Source organism: Microcaecilia unicolor, chromosome 11 (genome assembly GCF_901765095.1).
Source record: "Microcaecilia unicolor chromosome 11, aMicUni1.1, whole genome shotgun sequence".
Taxonomy (NCBI): Eukaryota; Metazoa; Chordata; class Amphibia; order Gymnophiona; family Siphonopidae; genus Microcaecilia; species Microcaecilia unicolor.
In genome coordinates this window covers 185,244,526-185,262,937 of record NC_044041.1, presented here as the reverse complement: position 1 = coordinate 185,262,937, position 18,412 = coordinate 185,244,526, and the positions used below count along the sequence as shown (strand labels likewise).

The following is an 18,412-nucleotide window of genomic DNA, read 5'->3' as shown; positions in this document are numbered from 1 at the left end:
TCGCCTGGGGAGCTCACTGTCAGAGGCAGTTTGCTCATGGTTTTTGGTCTCATCAGAATACATTGTTCTCAATCAACCTTTTCGGGACCAGAGCGATTCTTCTGGATTTCCAGAGGTGTTTTCTTCTTCTCAGAGGCCGAGCAGTTCCAGTAGAGTCAGACAAGGCCACAGCGGTCGCAATTTTCAGTTGGTAAGGAGGAACGGGGAGTCTCCTGTTGGAGCAAGAGGTGGTGCTTCTGCTTCAATGGGCGGAGGTGCATCTAATGGTTCTTTCAGCGGCTCAGGTAGCAGGGGTCCTGAATGTTCAGGCAACTTTTCTCACTCGTCACCTGCTCGATTCTACAGAGTGGTCTCTAAGTGAAGTGGTGTTTTCCGCTGTTAGTTGATTATTGGGGGACTCCCAGGCTGGTTCGGTTTACCTCCGCTGGTAATGCAATACTTCCTCTGTTCTTTAGTCGTCGCAAGGATCCCATAGCACAGGGCGTGGACGATCTTCAACAAACCTGCTCTGCCAGTCTAATGTATTCTTCTGATAGTTCATTTTCTTCAGAAGGTAGAGACACACAGGGGACGTCTGATTTCTGTGGCACCGGACTGGCCTCGCAGTACAGAGTGTGCTGCTCTTCGATGTCTTCTGGATGACCTTCCTTTCAGAGTTCAGATCCACCGAGATCTCTTGTCGCAGGGTCCTGGCGTTCGTCCAGATTTGGATCGATTCTTTCTTACGGTCTGCCTCTTGTTAGGGCTAAACTGGTTAGGTAAGGTTATTCTGCTCAGGTCATTGCGTTTATGCTTTACTCTCGTCAATGTTCTGCTTTGTTGATGGATATGCGCACTTGGAGCATATTTGAGTACTGGTGTAAGGGTTTTTTGTCTATCTCCTTTTAGTGCTTCAGTGCTGCAAATTTTGGATTTTTTGCAGCGCGGCTTTAACAAACGCCTTTCTTTGGCATCTCTTAAGCTGCAGATTGCGTTTTTTCTCGCCTTTCCGTGGTCGTCTCCAAGGGAGGTCTCTAGCTAGTTATCCGGATGTGGTCCGTTTTTTGAGGATGGTTAATGTCCTTCGTTCTTCCTCGCAATATTCTCTTCGTTCGGATCTGAATTTGCTGCTTACGATTCTTTTTAGGACTCCTTTCGACTTTTTGTCGACCTCTGCTTTGAAGGTCTTGTCTCTGAAGACAGTATTTTTGGTGGCTGTTTTTTTGCTAGGTGAGTTTCGGAGTTGCAGGCACGGTCGTGTAGTTCTCCGTTTTTAGAGTTTGGATCCGATCACGTAGTGTTGCGGACCGTCCCTTCTTTTCTGCCTAAAGTAGTGCTATAGGTGTTTTCATATTTCTCAGCCGGGGCTATTGCCTGTCTTCGGTTCTGTTTCCGGATCGCAGGAGCAGCGGCATTTGAAGTGTTTGGATGTCTATCGGATGTTGAAGCATGATAGTCAGTCTACTGATGACATCCGACGATCTGATCGTTGGTTTGTTCTAATTAGAGGTGCACGTAACGGGTTCAGGACCTCTAAACTCTCTATTTCTCAATGGCTTTAAGTAGTGATTTCTTCGACTCATTCTACACGACGTCAGACAGCCTCGTGGGCAGAGCGTTGTCTGGTGCCTTCAGAAGATATTTGTAAGGCGGCGACCTGGTCGACTCTGCATTCTTTTTTCTAAGCACTTCCGTTTAGACGTCCTCCCATAATTTCACTGCTTTGTTACTTCCCATCAGTCACATTCTGGGCTGGTCCAGAGGGACGCTAAGGAAGGGTAAATTAGACATTACCTGCTAATTTGCTTTCCTTTAGTCCCTGCGGACCGGCCCAGATCCCTCCCTTCACATATCTAGATTGGTTCGGAGCTGTGTTGTTAGTTTCTTGATCTATGTAGTAAAAAAAAAAGAAATTTACTGAAATGTCCTGTATGAAGGACCATGATATATTTGAAGGTACTCACCCGTTGTTGGCAATGTGCTGGTGGCTGCTCAGGTTTTTGGATGCACAGGTTCTGTATTTCCTCTATGATTTTCTTTCTGCTTTGGTACTTTATTACTGGATCTTTCTCTAGCTGGCAAGGGCTCTTATTGGCTGGCTAGAGTCACAACTTTTTTCTCAGTCTCCACCTGCTGGAAGACTTACACAACCCATCAGACACATTCTGGGCCGGTCCAGAGGGACTAAAGGAAAGCAAATTAGCAGGTAAGGTCTAATTTACCCTTTGGAAATATTCTTGGGCTTACAGAGGATCTCGGGCTTTTGGGTAAAGACCTGAGGGATTCTCAAGTCTCAAAGATTGCAGGGGGCGAGTCAGTGATTTTAAATCCTTTGTTTTGTCGTATGTTTCGTGAGGCCAGGAAAACCACTGTCAAGGTTTCCACTATGACAAGCTGCCTTGCTGCTCGCAGAATGAGCACGCCTTCAACTCCAGATCTTCCTGTGCCTGCTGCATCTCCCAATAATGGAGTCTGGGTTCACTCCTCAGGTTCGCAATAGCAGGCCTTCTCTATGGTTTTCATGAGGAGTGACCAAGATTGCCTTGGACCATGTGTCTTAGTTTTTTCTTTCACACGCTTACAACCTGGACTTCTCTCATTCCACTACACATTTTTCTTGGAGTCTCCATGCAAGCTCAAACACAAATATCAGGCAGTTCTTGCCAACATTTCTGCCTTTAGGCACAGTGGAGTCTGTTCCCAGTTTCAATTGGGGCAACGGGAAGTTCACTTTGCTTGGTAGTTCCAACCAGGGAGCTTCCTTCCAGCTGAGTTTGGACGTCATAAGAGTCTAGGGTGTTTACAGTTCAACTTTTCACAGTGGGAACCTTGCAGTTCAGTCTGGTGGGGAGAGTTTCTATCCTCCCTGGACCTCAAGAAAATGTACTTTCATATTCCCAGTGCACCTTCCTGCAGAAGGACTTTAGCGATTTATGACCATGTTATTCAGCCTTTCCACATTACCAATGACTTTTTTTTTCAAGGTCATGGTGGTAGTGGCAGCTTTCCTTCAAGAATGGATTGCAGGTTTATCCATACCTTGTGATTGGCTGATGTGCAGTCAAGAGACTGCAGATTTCATCCAAGATAGCTACTCTACTTCAGTCCCTAGGATTGGAAATCAATTTCGCCAAGTCACTTGTGATGTTCCCCATAGGCTTGGGAAGTCCTTTCTTCCTTTTGCTCCTCAGCAACAGGTGCCAACCCAAGTCAGGTTCTCTCTACCAGGTCCAGGGATCTGGGAATAGATTCAAGTTATAGACACAAGGGTCTCTTTCTTGGACTTTACCTCATGGGCCTGATTCCGCATCAGACCACTTCAGGGGTTCCTTCTCAGCTTTGGTCCCCATCGCTGAGGTTCCCTTCATGACATCTTAGTCTCAATGGGTGGTTTCAACACAACTTTCTGCTGACATTTTAGAAGTTCTGTCTCTCTGGAGGCAACTGTCTGCAGTTTGTAGGTTGCTAGGGCATGCCGTAGCTGGTGGCAACAGATTTCGGATCCCTTCCAGAAGGCAGACAGTCGACCTTCTCACTTGCCAGATGTGGAGTCGAGTCCGGCATAGTTGACAGTTTTCTTTTATTATTTGTTTTGGGCGTTGAATAAGCAGACGTGTTTGGTGGTCACAGCCTGTCATTTGATGGGCAGCAGATGTAATTTCAAATGGCAGCTAGTTTTGCTCCCTTTTCAGGGCAAGCTTATTGTTTGAGGACTCAGTGAAGTTGGCGGAAGATCTTGGTCACTCATAGACTCGGCGTCTTCCTTAGGATATGTCTACACGTTCATTTCAGTCGAGTCAGGCTCACCCTCGTCTAGGGCAGCCTAGTTTTCTTCAGTGATCCAAGTTCAGTCCAAGCAGAGTTCCTCTGGATTTCTCCTGATGGGGTGATGAGGTGCACAGTCCTGTCTTTTCTTCATAAGGTGGTTTCTGCCTTCCATCCCATTGAACCTTTGTCTCTTCCTACTAATGGGACGTTCACCACCTACTCCTATTTTTATTTATTTATTTAGATTTTGCTCACACCTTTTTCAGTAGTAGCTCAAGGTGAGTTACATTCAGGTACACTGGATATTTCTCTGTCCCAGGAGGGCTCACAATCTGAGGCAATGGAGGGTTAAGTGACTTGCCCAAGATCACAAGGAGCAGCAGTGGGGTTTGAACTGGCCACCTCTGGATTGCAAGACCAGTTCTCTAACCACTAGGCCACTCCTCCACTATACTATTTGGAAGTGACCATCGAGTTCCAGTGGTCAAATCTTTGTTTCATGCTTTGCTCGGGACCTTAAGAAGGTAATGCAGATTCCAAATCCACACTGACTTGCCATTTTTAGATTGATAGATGCAGGTGTCGCAGGGCGATGTCTGAGGTGATCCACTGAGCAGAAGTGACTTTCTGCATAGCCTCATGCACTGCAAAAGACTGAAGCAGTCTTCTAGTGCTTGCCATTTTAAGATTAGCAGATGCAGTAGTGGCAGGTTCAGAAGCAGACATATTCAGAACCTGGAGATCATTAGGTATACAGGAAGGTGACATCTCCTTACGAGACACCCACCCTGCGGTGGGATCATCAGATTCCTGACCTGCTGAGCAGAAATGCCTCCCAGCATAGCCTCATGCTGTCCTCTTGCTGGTCGCAAGAGAGGGGATCAGGTTTTGAGAGCCACAGTGGCCATTGGCTGAGAGAGGCAATTTCTTCATCTGGCCTCTATATGGGACAGTCTCTCCTGTTGTGGGTGGCAGTGCTTTCTTCCAGAGTGCAGGTGACTTCCTTTTCTGAGTCCCATCTGTCTTCCATGGCTGCCTTTTGCAGTTCGGCCACTTGGGCTGCTGTCCTGGCTAGGCATTGCAGGCTTGATGTGGCAGCGACCTGTGGAGCATTGCTCCAGTCTGCTGAGGTTGTAGTACCATGCCCCACTTGAAGACTGATTTGATACATCCCATGATACATCTCTGGATTGATCTGTGGGACGCTATGGAAGGTAAAATTAGCCATTACCTGATAATTTTCTTACCATTAGTCCCAACAGATCAATCCAGAGGCCTGCCGTTTATTGCTCTGGGTTGAGTGTTTTCTTCTAGTTGCTTCAGTTTCATCAGATTCCTTTGATTTTTGGCTACAACCAAACCCCCCCCCCCCCCCCCAGGAAATCTGTTGTTACCCTCCCGCAGGAACGGTTGAGGCTAAATGGACTTTATGCAGGCAGGAGAGGACTTACTGTTGGTAGTAGTTTTCCTCTTCCTTCTTCCACTGCTTTGATATTGACAATACTGAGGTTATGGTGGTTGCACATAACCACATATAGTAAATCTCTGAAGTTGTTTATCTCCACCTGCTGGTAAAGGGACATAACCCACAAGTCTCTGGATTGATCTGTTGGAACTAATCGAAAGAAAATTTAACAGGTAAGGACTAATTTTACATTTATTTTTTTAAACTGAAATCTTTGTTTTTATTTTTTCCAACCCAATAGAAAGATTTATACAGAAGGGCTTGGAGGTAAAATAACTGTCCAAAAATTTAATGGAATGGGTTGAAACATGGCATAAGGGAAAGACCAATAAAACCACACCCTGAGTTTGAAAGTAGGCCAATTTTTTTTTGTACCCCGCGCTTTCCCACTCATGGCAGGCTCAATGCGGCTTAGGTACTTATTTGTACCTGGGGCAATGGAGGGTTAAGTGACTTGCCCAGAGTTACAAGGAACTGCCTGTGCCTGCAGTGGGAATTGAACTCAGTTCCCCAGGACCAAAGTCCACCACTCTAACCACTAGGCCACTCCTCCGCTCCTTGGGGTTCCAGAGATTTAAGACTCCTCCCCCCTCAGCTTCTATAGCAGAGAATAATTAATGGACTAGGATAAAAGATACAAGTTTAAAATAGATCTAATTGGACCAATAGTTCCAGAGAAATAACCCCCCCCCCCTGAATATGGCCCAGTATCTTCAGGGAGGGGGGAAGGAGACAGAAGGAAGGATAGATGCAAAACCTGGGGAGGGGAGAAGAGTGGGAGAGAGAGACAGGAAAGATGTAAGAGAGGGGGAGAGTTGCTGGATCTGAGGAGGGGAACAGAGAAAAAAGGGGGGGGGGATTGTGATGCTGGTCCTGAGGGGGAGAGGAAGGTAGGGAGGGAGGGATCTGTATATGGGGGTAGGGGAAGAGAGAGCGAGAGACTGGATTGGTGGCATAAGGGGGGAGAGCCGCTGAACCTGATACTAAATTTTGTTGTAAATTTTCAAATTTAAAAAAATAATGGAAGAGGGCAAGAAATGAGTGAGGCATTCAATTCAAGCTTCTCCTTCTTACCTACAAATGCACTCAGTCTGCTGCCCCTCACTATCTTTCTACCCTCATCTCCCCTTACGTTCCCGCCCGTAACCTCCGTTCACAGGATAAATCCCTCCTCTCAGTACCCTTCTCCACCACCGCTAACTCCAGGCTCCGCTCGTTCTGCCTCGCCTCACCCTATGCTTGGACAACCTTCCCGAGTCCTTACGCCAAGCCCCCTCCCTGCCCATCTTCAAGTCTTTGCTTAAAGCCCACCTCTTCAATGCTGCGTTCGGCACCTAACCCTTACCGTTCAGTGAATCCAGACTGCCCCAATTTGACTGCCCCTATCGGACCGAACGTTCACTTGTCTATTAGATTGTAAGCTCTTTGAGCAGGGACTGTCTCTCTTTGTTAAATTGTACAGCGCTGCGTAACCCTAGTAGTGCTCTAGAAATGTTAAGTAGTAGTAGTAGTAGTAGTTCACCATGGGGTTAGGAGCATAGCATGGGAGGTGTGCTAGGTGGATGCACAGCTGAAAGTTTGCCTAGGATGTCTGATACCTTTGGGCTGGGATGGGGAGGAAGGTGATTTTGAATAAAGAACAGGGGGACATAATAAAAATGGTTGACTGTGCATCTGCTGCTTGAGAAAGGCTACTGTAGTCAAACTGAGAAATAGTATGAGATGGTGGGAGTCTAGCAATATGTCATGAAGTTTGCTTGTTTATGTATTTTATTTATGAAAACGAGTTTCAGTTCTGCATTTCTTAGCTCTCAAGATTGAGTGGCATGGTGTTTTTTGTTGTGACAAATATTTTAGAATAGATGTTAGATGCACAAGAATGGATTGCCCTAATCTTGAAATGGTATTAAATTAAACTGACTCCTGCAAACTCCTCAGTACTTTCACCCACTCAAAAAATGTGATTGATCGGGAATGCTCCAGGGGAGAAGAGGAGCTTTTATATGAGTGGAGTTTAACTGGGGATGAAAATAGGTTATATTAATTTAGAAAATATGGGGAATTCCATGAAGAAAGAGAGATGCATAAGTTATGCAAAACAGAAGTCAGTTTTTGTGGGCTGACTCTAATTGGTAAGGATGAGTTGATGATTGTGTTCAGTGTCAGGCTTTCATTGTCTGCATTTATCAGTTTTGATTCAAGGAAACAGGAAGCCAGGTCTGCTAGGGTTTAAATAATGTTTAACTATGTTATGCAGGTTATAACTAATGTTAAGTACGTCTCTGGGTCTTGAAAATCTCTAGCTAGCAACCATTCTTTTTATTTCCTTTATTTCATTTACATTCATAAAACAGGTTTATTTGCAGAGATAGCTTCTTTTAAAATTGCTTAGATTACATGGGGTCCTTTTACAAAGGGGCGCTAGTGTTTTTAGTGCGCGCTAAACACTAGAGTCTCCCATAAAATATATGGGTGTCTTTAACGTTTGGTGCATGTGTATTTTTAGCATGCGCTAAAAATGGTAGCGCGCCTTTGTAAAAGGAACCCTACGTACATAGAGTTATGCGCCTACAGTCTGTAACAGGGTTCTAACTTAGCAGCTGTGATCTGCATTGGAGTCCACTGGCATTCCTGCCTGTCCCTCACAACAGCGCAATATCATCACACATTCTCGCAATCAGCAAGAATGCTGGCAAAGGGCTCCAGCACCACTCAATGGCGCTTAGTGGGAACCTGAACTGTGCAGAAGCGTTCCCAGGTGCAGGCTTGGAGGTGGGGGTAGCATATATTTACATAGCAGTTGTAAATGTGTGCAGGAACTTTCCATGGGGTGCTTTTCAAAGGGAAAGCATATGCATACTTCATTTTGCACACGTGCATACTTTCTGTACATGTAAGGGGGGGCTGTTACAAAATTATCTTCTTAATGACCATCAAAGGATTTGGGGGAGGGGGGAGATGGAAGGAAATAGCATTCAAAATCATTACAGTTGTAATATTTATTTCTTCCGTGTATACAAGAGATTTATTTTTTCAGTTTATGATTAAACTTCAACTTTTTATTTTTTAGGTATTGCTACAATATGCTGATAACCAAAATGCATCAGAAAACATATTGCCTCTTTTGGAAGTGTATCGAATATCCATACAAAGCTTTGCTTATGCTCGGCCGTATCTTACTACAGAATGTGAAGATGTTCTTTTGGTATTTGGAAGACTAGTCCTGTAAGTAAAAAATATTTTTTATAATATTTTATTTCAGTTGTTACAACACAATAGGAAGTAAACCAGCCCATATCAGTGGGGAAAACAGAGATAAACACATATAATAGAATCAAAGAAATCCGGATTAATTGAAGATTTATGTGCAAATAATAAATGCCAGTGGAGAAATATAGCAGGATTTGTCAAACATAAATGAAATTTCAAAATAAAATAAATGCTTCGTTTTAGAAAGTGTATGTTCCTTGTCATCAGCAGGGATGAATCCAGAAACTTGTGGTTTATGACCTTCTGCCAGCAGGTGAAGATAGAGAACGCACTGTGTCATATAGGACTGTATGCTCGTCAGTTATTCTGTATGTTCTTTATCTCCCTCAAAACCTTAACTGGATAAGCTTCAGCAAAAAATTCATAGTATGTTTATTGATTTATTTATTAATTACATTTGTACCCCCTCGCTTTCCTACACATTGCAGGCTCAATGCAGCTTACATAGTAACAATAAAAAGAATTACAAAGTTGGAAGAAGAATATACAGTTTGTGGTAAACGCAAAATTAATGGGGTTATCGGAATACGTAAGTTGAAACATAGGAGGAATTGGGTTCAGAAGGAGATGAGTGTTGGGAGGTAGGCGTAGAAAGATGGAAAGGAATAGATATGGGGTAGCAAAAAGGATAATGGGAAACATGGTCAATATATAACTATTGTCAATAAGAATCATGTGGGCAAGTTTTGGTAAGTTGAATCGTTAGGGTAGGCTATCTTGAAGAGATGAGTCTTCAGTGCTTTTCTGAAGGGCATAAGGCCGATGATAGGTCTTGGTAGAGCATTCCAAAGCTGGCTACCTAAAAAGGAAAAATTGGATGTGTAGAGGGATTTGTACTTAATACCTTTGCAGTTGGGGAGGTGTAGATTAAGGTAAGTACGGGAAGACGTCAAACTGTTCCTGGTTGGGAGGTCGATAAGGTGATTCATGTAGATGGGGGCTTCTCCGTGTAATATCATTGTGTGAACCTTAAAGTTAATTCTCTTTAAAGTTGCACAACAAAGCTGAAGAAGCTGTTGATTCTACTTATCTCATACTCAAGAACATCTCTAAAGGAGGAAGAAAGACCTCAGATGTCCTAACCATGGCATTTCACAAATACAACTTATGTCTACATTTGTTGGAAGAACGCCAGTGTCTTGTTATGCATATGATGCTATTTTTGAAGCTCTGAGTTGCAATTAAAAAGTATAGTTTGAAGTAATTGACACTTAGTTCCATGATGAAGTTTGATTGAAAGTGAAACGGAGATCCCCGTCAGGAGTGACGCTAAAGCTAAGTGCTCACTATTCACATTATTTTGACATAGTGATTCATACTAGTTGCAGAAGAATGACAATAGTGCACAAAAACATAGTAACATAGTAAATGACGGCAGATAAAGACCTGTATGGTCCATCCAGTCTGCCCAACAAGATAAACTCATTTTGCATGGTATGTGATACTTTGTATGCATACCCGAGTTTGATTTGTCCTTGCCTTTCTCAGGGCACAGAGCGTAGAAGTCTGCCCAGCACTGTTCTTGTATGAAAAGTTCTGAAGATTCTGGAATCGTAAAGAGTTACAAGATTCCAGAATCCCAATTAGTAGCAACATTTCATGTAGAATCCCAAAGAGTAACATAGTAAATGATGGCAGATAAAGACCTGTACAGTCCATCCAGTCTGCTCAACAAGATAAACTCATTTTACATGGTATATGATACTTTATACCCGAGTTTGATTTGTCCTTGCCATTCTCAGGGCACAGACCATAGAAATCTGCCCAGCACTGTTCTTGTACTAAGTTCTGGAGCTAACGTTGAAGCCCCTTAAAATTTACACTCCAGCCCATCCCTTATCTATTCAGTCACGATCAGGGTGTAGACCATAGAAGTCTGCCCAGCTTCTGTTTTGTTTCCAATTACCGGCGTCGCCACCCAATCTCCGCTAAGATTCCACGGAACCATTCCTTCAAAGTGGCGGTAAGGGCTCCCGTGCTAACCCGTCGGCAACCAGGCAGCATATGGCACTGCCTGATTACCACCAGGTACACACCGGCGCTACAAAAATAAAATTTTTTGTTTTTAGCGCCAGATATGATGCATACTGGGGGTGGGAACTATCGCCAAGCTGCTGCAGTAGCCCGGTGGCACTTCCCTTGCTTTAGGTTGAGAGGCTTGCACAACTTTTTTTTTTTTTTTTTTTTTTTTTAAAGCCCTGGGCTCCCTCAAGCCCCCCATCAATGTCTCCTCTTTCCCTCCCAACCCGCGTCAAGACACCCCCCCCCCCCCCCAGCCGTGCAGGCAGGCCCTTCCCCTGGGCCTACCTGTATTCCTGATGATCCAACAGTGTCACTGGGGATAACAACGCAGCCCCATCTCTCCTGCCTCTTGCGGCACCAGTCTGCTGTGACCTCTCATGCTAAAGTATGGAACGATATCCCAGCTCAGATTCAGAAAATATATATACTTTTTCACAAAGCGCTTAAAACATCTGTTTACAAGACAACCATAGTAGCCCGAATGTTTCAATTGATAGGGAATTAGGATATTTTATTTTTTATTATTTATGTTTTGTTTTTTGTACTTAAATAATGATTATTGTAAATTGCTTCAAATGTGAAATTATTCTTATTGTGATCTGCTTTACATCCATGCGGTTAAAAGAATGATTAAATATTAAGGAGAATTTTTATAAGACTGATGAGAAAAATGGAGCCCAACTAAGTTATACTTGTGAAATACCTCACTTGGGACATTTGATGTCTTTTTTTTCCTCCTTTAGAATAACTGCAAGAGATGTTCTTGAGTATGAGATAAGTAGAATCAACAGTTTCTTCAGCTTTGTTGTATGTTCTCTATCTTTGGCATGCGGTGGACGGTTTGTCACAAGCTCCTGGTCTCATCCTGGGCCATTGCTAGGGGGTGATTAGGCTTCTGGGGTGTTTTCTCTAGGGATACACCTGGTGGTGCCAGGTCCCCCCTCCTCCCTCCTGCTGCATTCTCTTTCTCTCCTTCTTCCCCACCCTCCCTCCCACCAAAAAAAAGAGAGGGGGAAGAACCCACAGCTCAGTGGCTCTGATCACTGGAGTGGACAGTTGAAACCCAGGCTGTGCGGCAGTACCAGGCAAGGGTTGTTTGGACACTGCAGGCACTGAGGCAGAGAAACTGGCAATCAAGGCAGCCTTGTGCATTCTGTGAGTATGCCTTTAAATTTTTATTGTTGGCATTGCAGTTTGGGTTTTTCTCGGGGCAGCATGGTGGCAGAGGCTATGAAATGCTGCTCGTGTTGTGGGAAGCACAGAGCAGCGTTGGGCCAGTGTTAAATGTGTCTAGCAGCAACACAGCTAGTGGATTTGGCATTGGAGATTGCTGGTTCCCATGTGGAGGAAGTTTTGGTGCGCACTGCATTCTTCTCCCTCAGGCTTTTCTCTGTCACTGACATCCGTGGCCATTTGAATCCCTGCGGCATTGTTCCATCGTGTTGAGTGCAACTCTCAGGGGGCTTTTAATACTTCAGGGGCGCCTCCTCTGTCAACTTCTTTGTGAGCTGGTTCTAGGGCAGATGCCTTTGGCACCTTAGTTTGTTTTGCTTGTTCATCAGGCCTTTCCATTACGCTCATTTCTACTATTCCAGGACAAATGGGTAGTTATGTCCATCGACCAGCAGGTGGAGATAGAGAATACAGAACTGAGCACCACTACATAGCTCCCTGCTAGCAGCTCAGCTTCTCAGTATCTTCTGTCTCCAAGATGGTTGTCTCTGGTTCTGAGGCCTTACTCCTGGTCCAGTTGGTCAACTGGTTCCTGATTGAGCATAGTGGGCAAATATACCTGGTGGTGCTTGGGTCCCTGTCGTGCTTTCCCCCCTGGAGTGTTCTACGTTCTTATGGGAGCCTGCTCAGCAACTCCGGCTTAAAAAAAAAATGCACGAAAGACAAGCAAGTGTGTATTGCGGTGCGCCACATGCTTTCCTGCGCTGCGTCAGTCTTCGTTCATGGGAGCCCCCGCTGGGAGTGCGAGGAGCTGCCCGTCTTGCAGTGGACAGGGTTCCTCCTCAGGCTGCTACACGGTGTGCAGTCTGGTTCCCGAGTGGAGAGGTTGAGTCGGGGCTCACACACAGAGAGCACCCTCAGTCGCAGCAATGCATTTCTTGCAGCTCTGGTCCCCAGTGCAGCGTCTCAGCGCTTCGCCTCAGAGGGAGGCGGGAATTGCAGCCATTTTTTTGTCTGCTGGTGCGAGGGCTTGTGCAGACAGCAGTAGCAGTGGGGATCTCTTCGGGGGGGGGGGGGGGGGGGCGGAGTCAGAGCCTACCCTTCTGGGCTTGTTCTCTTGCTCTGCCAGACTTTGGGTTGGTGCAAGTAGTCCTTTCTCCAGCGGCCCTAGCATCTCGTGGGGGACAGGGGACGGACGGCTCCCAGGAGTTTGCAGCGGATAACACCCACGTCTTTGTTTTGTTTTGCTGCAGTTGGGCTGCTCTATGGGGGTCTCCTCTGTCAGAGCCCTTGGTGGAGGATGAGCTCCCTCTGGGGGAGGGGGATGACCCTTGGGTGCTCGGTCTGTTTCAGCGGGGGGAGTTTGGCTCCCTGTTTTCGTGGCGCAGCGCTTCCCATAGCAAAACCCTGGGGTTCTCTGGAGGAGAGTCAGGCGGCTAGCCTTACGTAGGGCCTCAGGGGCTTGTCCAAGGTGTTCCCCATGTAATAGTCATTCGGGGCCTGTTTACCACAATGTACGGTGCACTTGACTGAGGCCTGCAGGTTGGGAGAACCATGGCCCACTTCTTTTCTCTAGTGCAGGGAGAAGGAGAAGCTCCGTTCCCTACATTGGACTAGGTGTCTGCAGCCACCTTGAATTTTCCCTTCCTGGTTGCTGGCGGCATTGCCTCGCGGAATCTGCTAGATGGGAAGCTGAATCAGACCTTGTAGCCCATCTTGGAGGTGTTTGCATTAGGAGCTGTAGGCTTCTATTGGTAGCCCTCTGTCTTTCATGCTGCGGGCTGCCTTGGGTCGAGGGCTGCGGCATGGGCCTGTTTGCAGTGGCAGCAGCAGTCTGTTTCCCGGGGCAGTCCCTGGGCTGCCTGGTTTGAGGCACGTTTTGCCTGTCTGGTGGGCGCTGTGTATGACATTCTTCGGGCTTTGGCCTAGGGGATGTCTTTGGCATTCACCACAAGCTGTCAGTTCTGCCTGCGGCCATAGGCGGTGGTTGCCACCTCCAAGGCCTGCGAGGTCAGGTTTCCACTTTGGGGCACCTTTCTCTTTGGGTACACCCTCAGCGATTTGGTTCAGGAGGACAACTGCTTATCTGTGTACCCTAAGTTTCAGTTCAATCAAAACTATCACTTGCCTGCCCCATTCTTACAGTATTTGCGTTCCACTGAAAATGTATTTTTGTAGTGACTTTAGAGTTTGAGTGCTAGATCTTGTTTAAACTCAGATAAAAGATGGTGATATTGATGTGCTTTGTTGAAGGAAGTTGAACTCTGTTTAACCATGTTTCCAGAATTCTGAATTAATTTCCACTGTCTTTCATAACATTTTCTATTTTCTACGTACATTTTTCTACCTTCAGCTATTTTAGCCACTTTGAATTTTATTCTGTTTCTTTATATTACCATAATTGTGCTGATAGTGACTCTAAAAACTGTGTTGATTTGATGCTGTGTGCAGTTGATTTTGTCACACGTCCTATTTATTTTTCCAGCTTTTGTAGTGTGTCGTTTTAATTCACTTTCTGGTTACACGCATTGTTCATCATCCCCTGCATCCTTTATATTTGTGTCAGCAGTGTGCTGTGAATTCTGAAGTGGGTGTTATTTCTTTTTCTACTAATTATTCTTTATCATTCAGTCCATTCAGAGCCAGAATAATAAAGGAGGCAGGGTTCTACCGAATATTCATATTCAATTTGGCCCCGAATAGTGCCCTGAATATATTGTTGTAGTCAGCCAAATAGTGATTTAAATTTGAATACAAATAATCCAGGGCTCTACTGTGCTAAATCCTACTGATCTCTGATTTCACATTTCTTCTTTTATTATTTGTTACGTTAAAGCGCAATGCCCATTATTTGTATTACGAATAGTAAAATATGCTATTTGATACAGCTCTAAATGGAGGGCAAGCCCAACCCTAGTTTGTAAAAGACACCGACCTTGATCAGAAATATCAGAATCCAGTTTTCCCTACATGGATGCATTTTGCAAGGCTTCCAGTGTCCGAGTCCCTCTCTCATACAAATACATTTCAGCCTAATATAGCCTTTAGATTCAACATGGACTTGATTAGCGTCTAATAACTGAAATATTTCTCATTGGAAGGCAATAATGTGGTGTGTCCTCATAGTAGGAACAAAGCCTTTGGCCTTGCCCTGAAAAACTTAATTTGGCTGACAGACTTGGATGAAACTAGGTTGTATTATCGTACTTCATATTTCCAGAATGAAAATGGTAGTTGCATGTACAAATCTGACATTTAAACCCATCATTATAAATGCTGGGTGTCCTGAGACTGATGTATTAGCTCCCCTTGCACCCATTCAATCTCTGTCTCTATTTAAACTGAACCACATCAATCATCAAGAGATACATAGGGTCACCCCGCCGAGCCTCATGACTGCATCTGTAATGTAATCCCTTCTGTTGTGAACTCTCAACTGCATAGAAAGAGTTGTATATAGTGGTTCTTGTAGAAATGTTTCAGAACTTGTACAGTAACAGATTTCTCTCTGATATAGATCTACTGCTGTTTGTCTTATTTTAAATGAATAGTCAGCACCATAAATCATATTATATAGGCAAATGAAGAAATGAATAATCATCTTTTCCTTATTGTCCATGCCAGACCAGTCCAAATAAGTGGGTTATTTCCCCCTGCCAGCAGGTGAAGTAAGAGGAAATAAAAACCTCAAAGTTGACTGAGAGGTGCATGGGATTGGGGCTAGCGGGAATCCTGCGGGGATGGACCCAGACCCTGAGGGGATCCCGTGGAAGTGTAGGTGAGTCGAGTGATATCTCCCCTCCAGCCTTGTGTGCCCTCCCCGAGCATACATCCTGGTGGTCTACTGGGGCAAGAAAGATACCCACTCTTTCCTGCCTGCTGCTGCCGATTCTCTCTCTACAGCTGTTTTATTTAAATGGTTGCCGAGACGTCAAGCGGTGGCCTTGCAAGACTTCCGTGGAAATCTTGTGAGGCCACCGATTGAAGTCTGCACATCTATTTTAAAAGAAACAGCTGCAGAGAGAGGATCGGCGGCAGCAGGTAGGGAAGAGGTGGGATATTTCCTGCCCCACTAGACCACCAGAATGTAGAAAGGTATGCTCAGGGAGGGGAGGGGAGAATAAACCACAGTGTTAAAAACATCAATACTTTTTTATTTTTTAGGAAAATATATGTTCAATGTCCATATCTCTGTCTTTGTGCAAGAAAAAGGTGACCTTTTAAAGGTTTTCTAAGAAGATCCGGGAGGATCCCGGGGATCCCGCTGTATCCATCTTTTATCATTTGCTGATGGAGTTGTGCATGGGGGGGGGGGGGGGGGGGTAAGGAGGACATACATGGAGAGGGAGGAAGGAAAAAGGGGGAATAGAGCACATGGGATAGAAGGGAATGGAGAGGAAAGGAAAGGGGGACATGTTGCTCACTGATGTTTGCTTTTTTTGAAAGTGTGCATTTTTAAACATTTTTTTATTTAGCAAAGTATGGAAGAAAATGCATTTGTTACTTTTACTAGTATTCATAGAATCTGGCTTTCTTTGGCGGGGGGAGGGGAGTCAGGTGGGGACGGGTTAGATTTCTGTCCCGTGCAATTCTCTACTTAACTCCCATTATGGGGAGCTAGTGCTGTTTTCAGCTTTTCAGTATTTCTCTGACTCTAGTATATGGTGCAGACATGTGGCCTGGTGCAGCAACTATTAACAGGTCAAGTAGGCTGCTCGTGGAAAGGCTGTAGGCCCAGATTCCTAGTGAAGCATAGAGCAAGACCAAGTATGCTGCGGGCAACAGTCCTTGAGAAAAGAGCTAATGGAACCCCCCCCCCCCCCCCCCCGACAGCCAGTCGGGGGAGGCAAGATCGCCAGAGACCTGGGCCGCAGTTGGCCTGAATGGTCCAGCAGGCTCGTGTGCATCAGTCACATGGTTGGGCATATTAGCAGGTTGCTGCTGTGCACCCTATGGGAGCTGGCAGCTGAACACAGCAGCCTGATTCTGTCTGCCCCAATTGTTACAGACCATTTCTGACTTTAGAAACTGTCCTGTGGAGGGCATGACTCAGCTTCCCCCCCCCCCCCCCCCCCCCCCCCCCCCCGCTGCAGTATCGTCCCAGTGCCTTTGGTGGGGATATTGGCAATCTAGGTTCCTGTTGCAGTTTCCCTGCCACAGGAATTCCGAGTCTCCATTAGGACTTGGGAGGGTGGGAGTAGTTGGTCCTTCACCATACCTGAGCCTGGTTCCCAGTGAGTTTCGGGGGGGGGGGGGGGGGGGGGGGGCGCTGAATGGTTTCAGCACATCATAGTCCAGCTGATCACTTTCACAAGGGGGCCTGGAGTGCCCAGCTGGGGGCGCCCTTCCCTGGGGCCAAATGACACAGATGGCCATGTTTTGTTGGGTGTCCCTCTGTTCAGTGTGGCTAGTTGTAGGGAGATAGATGACCTCTTGGACCCTGGGGGAGTGGGAACTGGAGCAGGCAACCTGGATCGAATGACGGTCTTGGATCTCATGGCCTCAGGCAAAAATGCCAAGGTGGAGTTTGTCGTCATTTGCAGGAAGGAAATGGCCTAGATGTGCATGGGTACCTTAGTTAGTTCAGTGGCCCAGGGAGGAGGAGCCCCTTTACATATTTCTGCCATGGTCTTTGGTTTGCCTGTTTAGTGACGGATCTGCTTCCCCTTCTGAGGGGTCGTGGCCCACTCATACGTCCTTCCGGTAGAAATGGAGGATCTGGTTTCCTCCTGGCTTACGGTTTTGCATTTTAAGAAGCAGTGCTTAGCAAGGAAGGGGCTTTCCACCTTGGTCAAGGCATATAAGCCATCCACTTCCCTGGCTTATATCCAGGTGTGTAATGTTTTGGAGGAATGTGCCTTTCTCCATGGAAGGCCCAGGTACCGGAAGTGCTCGGTTTTCTGCAGCAGGGGTTCAGTCAGGGGCTGGTACTGAATTCTTAAGGTTTATCTGGCACCCCTGTCCTGTCTCCAGGGGTAAGATTTTGGGGTTCTACTTGGCTGCTCATGGAGATATTGCTTGGTTTTCAAAGGGGATTAACCACTTATAACCACCTGTCTGAATGTCCATTCTCGCTTGGAATTTGGATCTAGCACTGAATTTCCTCCTTGGAGCTCCTTTTGAGCCCTTCAAGTTGGTTCTTATCAAGGACCTCACTTTGAAGATGGACTTTTTTGGTGGTGATTTTGTCAACCCAGGAGAGTGTTCGAGCTTCAAGCCCTGTCATGTTGGGACCTCTGTCTCTCCTCTGAGGACTCTATGTTCATCTGCACTGTTGACTCTTTTTCCCGGAAGGTGATCTCCCCCTTCCATGTGAACCAAGAGGTCTGCTTGCCTTCATTTGTGGATCATGTTTTGGATTCAGCCAGGAGGCTCCACAAACTGGATGTCTGTGGAATCCTGCTCAGGTTTTTGCAGAAGACAAATTCCTTTCATCTCTCCAATGATCCTTTTGGCCACCAAGGCCTCCATTGTGTGCTGTATAAAGGCAGCTAAATGAGTGTCTCCAGGGTTGAGAGCCCATTTGTCTTGGCACAGGTGACTTCTTGGGTGGAGACTTTAGTGTTCTGCCCAGAAGATATCTACAGGGTGGTGACTTGGTTGCCACTCCATTCCTTTGTGAAGCAGTAGAGCCTGTTCTGTTGACAGATCCATCATTCAGAGTGCCTTGTCCTCCCCTACTACTACTTATCATTTCTAAAGTGCTACTAGACTCTGCTTGGGTACATCCCATTG

The 18,412-nt window shown here is 45.8% G+C and overlaps 1 protein-coding gene across 1 annotated transcript in view; it reads left to right on the top strand.

Moving 5' to 3' along the window:
• Nucleotides 1-18,412, top strand: part of RLF (rearranged L-myc fusion) — a 94,330-nt gene that overhangs the window by 31,002 nt on the left and 44,916 nt on the right. The window contains 1 exon segment of the mRNA XM_030218064.1: nucleotides 8,283-8,437. Within this exon segment, the coding sequence (XP_030073924.1) occupies nucleotides 8,283-8,437 (155 nt within the window).